Source organism: Euwallacea fornicatus, chromosome 29 (assembly GCF_040115645.1).
Source record: "Euwallacea fornicatus isolate EFF26 chromosome 29, ASM4011564v1, whole genome shotgun sequence".
Taxonomy (NCBI): domain Eukaryota; kingdom Metazoa; phylum Arthropoda; class Insecta; order Coleoptera; family Curculionidae; genus Euwallacea; species Euwallacea fornicatus.
The window spans coordinates 2,906,051-2,912,279 of NC_089569.1; the positions used below are offsets into that span (position 1 = coordinate 2,906,051).

At 45.9% G+C, this 6,229-nt stretch overlaps 1 protein-coding gene across 1 annotated transcript; it reads left to right on the forward strand.

Moving 5' to 3' along the window:
* Nucleotides 1-426: 426 nt before the first annotated feature.
* Nucleotides 427-5,769, forward strand: LOC136347470 (uncharacterized). Its single transcript, XM_066297490.1, has one exon. It carries the CDS (start codon nucleotides 427-429, stop codon nucleotides 5,767-5,769), a length of 5,343 nt encoding a protein of 1,780 aa, XP_066153587.1.
* The last annotated feature ends 460 nt before the right edge of the window (nucleotides 5,770-6,229 follow it).

Sequence of the window (6,229 nt, forward strand, 5' to 3'; positions counted from 1 at the left end):
TGGTCCTTCGAATCAACTAAGAAACCTCACCAGCGTATTTCGATTCCCCTGTGGGTGCCTAGTGAGGCAGTCACTACTGTTAGGCAGGAACTCAGGAAGCCCCTGGCCTAAACATTTGGTCCTTCGAGCCGGATATCTCAGAAATCCAAGGTTCAAACCTCAAGTGCTCAACCGAGCTTGTGCTGTTAACGCATCCAATACCCCTCATTAGTGAAACTCTAAGTATATCCACGCCGTCCAAGTATTTGTGCTAGTGCAGTGCTCTGTGTATTAGTGCGTTCAAGGACAGTGCCCCTCAAGTGAAGCCGTGTACAGCGTAGAAGAAGACGTCGCCATCATCCCAGGGACATCAGTATAAGTAGAACCTGCCTGGTGAGCCCAGTTTATTTAAGAACTCCTTGTGTACTTTATTTATATTTAACAACTATGTCTTACGCAACTCTAATAAGGCAGCGTACAACTGCTAAGTCTTCGATAACCCGAATTCTCAATTGGGTAGAAGAACATAAAAATTCTGAAAGCGATGTTGCTCCCTTCAAAGTCCGTAGGGACAGAATAAAAGACGCGTTTGAGCGATACGTAACAGTTCAGGACGCAATTGAGAATCTTACGGTTGAAGATGATGCTATTGTCGACATGGAAGATAGATTTGAGTGGGAAGACAAATATCTTCACATTCTAGCGCAAATTGAGACGTGCATCGAGCGAACTTCGGAAAGTCAGTCAGCCCGATGTTCACTGTCCAACTCGCGGACGGGAGCGCCAGCTCCGCACAGTACAAACCAGTACACCGGTATTCGATTACCAGAAATCTCTATCCCCATCTTTAAAGGGGACTCTACTGAGTGGACATCCTTCTCAGATTTATTTCAAGCGCTTGTAGTCAACAACACTTCACTCACAAACGTGCAAAAACTCTTTTACTTGAAATCATTCGTAAGGGATGAGCCTCTGAAACTGATTGATTCTCTAGAGGTTACAAATGATAATTTTGAAAACGCTTATGCAATTCTCAAGCAGCGCTATGAAAATCCCACTCAAATAGCTAATTCGTATTTGTATGCTTTGTTTTCTACGCCTATATTAAAAAAATGTACGGCACGAGAGCTTAGGAAGTTGGTAACCCATTTTAAGGGAACATTGGAATCATTCAAGAACTTGAAAATTACGACAGAGCAGCGAGAAAATCTGATTCTCGTTTACCATTTGCAGCAGAAGCTGGATTTCGGTACCCGTCGCGCATTTGAGCAGGAAAGAGATTTGACTAAACTTCCCACAGTCAATGACCTGTTCGAGTTTCTTGAGAGGAGGTGTACAATCCTCCAGAATCTATCAAGTTCCGAACCTCAGCCGGGAACGAAATCCGGCATAACTCTGCACGCAAATGGTATCAAAGAACGAATCGCCAGTTCCTCACCCCTACTGAGATCACCTCCTCCGTGTGCATGCTGCGATGAAGCGGGGCACAGAATTTACTCATGCAAAAGGTTCATAGCTCTGTCGAACGCGGATAGACGCTCTCTCGTAAACTCCAAGAGGTTGTGCAACAACTGTCTCGGCAGCAAACATCTAGTTGCCAACTGCGCGTCCACCAAACGCTGTTCAGAATGTAATCGAAAACACCATTCTCTGATCCACGGTGATCTACTACGGCAAAGAAATACTCAAAGTACCCAGGGCTCGGCACGCACTGGTAGAAGGGAACACAGACCTGAGACAACGCAAGATCTCAGGCATTCCACTCAATCCTCTTTCCACAATGGTGAAAGCGATCGCGGTGCGCCGAATGGTAGCACTAATAACCCCGAGGCAATGATGGAGCAGACAGTCTCAACTCTCTCAAAGGGAAAATCACACAACCCCTTTATTTTGCTTAGCACCGCCATGGTGAACGTATACACTACTCGGGGGGTTCCCATAGTTGCGAGAGCTCTTCTCGATACCGGGTCGCAACACTCTTTTATAACGCAACGACTCGTTGCCGCACTCGGTCTCAAACCCCAAGCCAAAAAGCTCAATATCACGGGCATCTCTCAACATGCTACCATTTCTCACGCCTCGGTACATATCACTATCCACTCGAGGGTCAATCGAGGATCTCAAGCAAGCGTCACGTGCTCGATTTTGCAGGCAATAACTTCGCCGCTCCCCCAAATCCAAATCGACCCTGAAAAACTCAACATCCCTCGTGACGTCTTCGAACAATTAGCTGACCCAGAGTTCTTCCTCCCCTCTGAAATAGATTTGTTGATAGGAGCGGATGTCTATTTCACTCTTATGTCCCAAGAATTTATAAAACCCCAATCACGAAACAAACCCGCTTTCGTGAACACGCAATTAGGGTGGATAGTTGCAGGTGCCGTTCCTGCTCGCTGTTTGACATCTTCTGTGGATACATACTCACTCAACTCGCACTGCGCCTTCAATGGCCGTGCTGAGACCCAGGTTCAAGAGGAGACTCTCGACTCTCTTTTGACAAGGTTTTGGAACATGGAAGAAATCCCATCCAATCCCCCTCTCTCGGTGGAAAACGCTCTTTCAGAAGAGATTTTCACGTCAACCACAAAGGTGCTGGAAAATGGTTCCTTTCAAATAGACATCCCCCTCAAATCTTCCAAGGAACACCAAAAGTTAGGGGACTCATTCTCCATGGCTCGGAATAGGTTTTTATCTCTCGAAAGGCGATTCCAGTCAAAACCCGAACTCTTCTCAGAATACAAAAAATTCCTCGAGGAATATGTTTCGCTTGGTCACGCCCGATATGTTCCGCTAACAAAGACGAACGAAAGAGGTGACCGCAAATATTTTATCCCTCACTTGTGCGTAACACGTGAAGCTAGTACATCCACCAAGCTTCGGGTGGTATTTGACGCTTCTGCGAAAAGTTCAACTCGTTATTCACTCAATGACATATGTCACAAAGGGTTCCAGGTGCAACCCGATCTCTATGACATTTTATGTCGGTTTCGCTCATTCAACTTCGTGCTGGTCTGCGACATTGAAAAAATGTACAGGCAGATTAGGGTCAATCCCCAGCAATGTTTCTTACAAAATATTTTATGGCGGAGTGACCCCAATGATCCTCTTCAATGCATTGAGCTGTCTACTGTCACCTATGGTACCAACTTTGCTCCATATGTGGCAACTCGAGTGCTGACTCAAATAGGTGAAAATAACAGAAAGGTCTACCCTGCTGCCGCAGACAGCATTCAAAATCAATGCTATGTCGACGACATTCTCAGCGGAGGGGAAAGCGAAACCGAACTCTTCTCTCTTTATGCACAACTAAACTCATGTTTGAACCAATCGGGGTTCCGGCTGCATAAATGGCTATCTAATTCACCGTCAGTCATTAGCAAAATACATCCGTTAAGTTCGTCACGCGAAAACTCCACGATTGACTTAAATCTAGATGAGTCACCCACTAAGGTCCTAGGTCTCAACTGGTTGTCAACTGACGATACATTTTGCTTCACCTCCCCTCAGAAACCGGTTGAGACTATAATTACCAAAAGAAAAATCCTCTCGAGCATTGCGCAATGCTTCGATCCACTCGGCCTCGTCAATCCCGTGATCGTCAAGGGAAAAATCTTAATGCAAATGCTGTGGTCCAAGAAAATGGATTGGGATACAGAAATCTCTGATAAGCATGCTCTAACTCAGTGGGCAGACTTTACCAGATGTTTGTCGCGTGCAAAACAATTAAAAATTCCTCGCTGTATTTTCTTGAGAAAACTTGCTCGCAAAACCGAACTTCATGGGTTTGCTGACGCAAGTTTGGCTGCTTATGGTGCTTGCGTGTATGTCCGTCGGGAATACATTGATAACAGCGTATCCTGCAATCTCGTGTCAGCAAAATCCAAGGTAGCTCCCATGAAGACTGTATCACTTCCCAGATTGGAACTCTGTGCCATGCTCTTATTGGCGAAGCTCGCTCAAAATCTCAAGAAAATATTCGAAGGAAAAATATCATTTGAAACTGTCAATTTGTGGTCAGATTCGGAAATAGCTCTTGGTTGGTGCAGGACTCACGCCAGCAGGTGGACAGTTTTTGTCTCGAACCGGGTGGCCCAGATACAAGACAAATCGAATCATGCAATATGGCGGCACGTGAAGTCAGCTGAAAATCCAGCTGACTTGCTCTCCCGAGGTCTGTTCCCAGAAACCATCATCCAGTCCGATTTCTGGTTCCATGGCCCTAAATTTTTGAACAAAACCGAGTTGTGTCTAGACAGTCTCGATTCATCGCCTTCACTGTCAACTCTTCCCGAAGAAAGGAAAACAGCCTTCTTGATCACCCGCGACCTACATGAACCCTCTCAATTTTGGCACGACATTTTCTTAAAATTCTCTTCATTCTCTCGTTTAAAGCGATCTGTAGCATATGCTCTGCGCTTCATCAGTAATTCACGTCAGGTCAGGTCAAAAAGGTTGGCAGGCGCTCTCTCAGTTGATGAGATCAAAGCTGCTCAAGATCTCATCATCAAAGACGTCCAAAAGAGGAGATTTCGGAAAGAACTTTTCGAAATCTCATCGAAGAAACCGCTGTCAAATAAGAATTTGCTTCCTCTGGCACCTTATATTGATTCGCGCGGGTTTATAAGAGTGGGCGGTAGATTAGCAAATGCCGACATACCATTTGACCAGCAGCATCCCATTCTCCTCCCTTCTCGTGATCCCGTAGTCGCCTTGATGCTCACTCACGAGCATATTCGTCTAGGGCATGCGGGTGCTCAAAGTGTATTGAGCAATGTAAGAACCCGGTTTTGGCCGCTAAATGGGTTGCGCGAAGTAAAACGCATCATTAGGAGGTGCATCGTTTGTCACAGGTTCAATGCTCGAACGTGTGAACAAATCATGGCGAATCTGCCTAAAGAACGCGTTAACATCTCAAGGCCCTTTCAAAATGTAGGTGTAGACTTTGGTGGGCCATTTTTCTTGAAAACCTCAAAATTGCGCAAAGCTCCAACAACAAAGGCATACATCGCAGTCTTCGTATGTATGGCCACTAAAGCAATACACATTGAGCTAGTTTCAAGTCTCTCCACTGAAGACTTCCTCATGACTTTAAAGCGATTTATCTCACGTCGAGGAAACCCCTCGGTCATTTTTAGTGACAATGGCACTAACTTTGCAGGATCTCGTAACGAGTTGAAAGAGTTGTACCAAGCGTTCACAAAAAACAAACTCCAAGATGTTATTCAAACCGCTGTATCTCAACACGAGATTCAATGGAAGTTCATCCCTCCGCGGTCTCCTCATTGGGGAGGGTTGTGGGAATCGGCCATCAAAAGCGCCAAGTATCATTTAAAGCGAATCGCTGGCAGGGCACAATTCACTTTCGAAGAATTTTCCACAGTGCTGTGTCAAATAGAAGCGATTTTAAACTCCAGGCCACTTTGTGCTCTCTCAAACAACCCTTCCGACCTTGCAGCTCTAACCCCTGGCCACTTCTTAATTGGCACAAATCCCACTTCCTACCCAGAAAAGGACGTAACTCATATCAACGAGCATAGGCTTTCCCTTTGGCAGAGGTATGTCCAAATTCAACAGGTCTTCTGGAAGCGCTGGTCAGTTGATTACTTAAATCGACTCCAGAATCGCCCAAAATGGGCTAAAACTGCCAAAAACGTCCAAGTAGGTGACCTCGTGCTCATCAGGGAAGATGACGCCCCCCCTTTGCATTGGCCTCTAGCCAGGGTCATTCAAGTCATGCCGGGATCCGACGGAGTCGTTCGAGTGGTCAGGCTTAGAACTCAAAAAAAATGAGCTCACTAGGCCGATAACGAAAATCTCTCCCCTACCTGAACTCTCGTTCCCAGAGGGGGTTCCTTGCGATCAATAGGCCTCGTCTCCCACCATGATGACTTCGCCACCTCTCCTCAAAACCTCCCTTCATGAAAAGCACGTATGGCAAGAAGCCGCTCTCCTTATACCTAAATTTTTGATCCCGTTTTCGCCGAAAGCTCCAACGCCGGGGGGCAGTATGTTGGAAAAACTCCAACATAAAAATCGCTCTCACGTATTGCCCTAACATCTGGGTAATAAATCTGGTAAAGAGAGAAACCAGAAACAAAAGCTTGACATACCACTGGGTGCCAAACCATGGGTACCGCGCTAATCACCTCTCATCTGGTGCACATTCACCCTGATTTATGAAGTGCAAATCGCCCAAACACATTAAGGGCAGCAGTAAATTAGGATGAAATGTGGCAACACACGCGCAAGT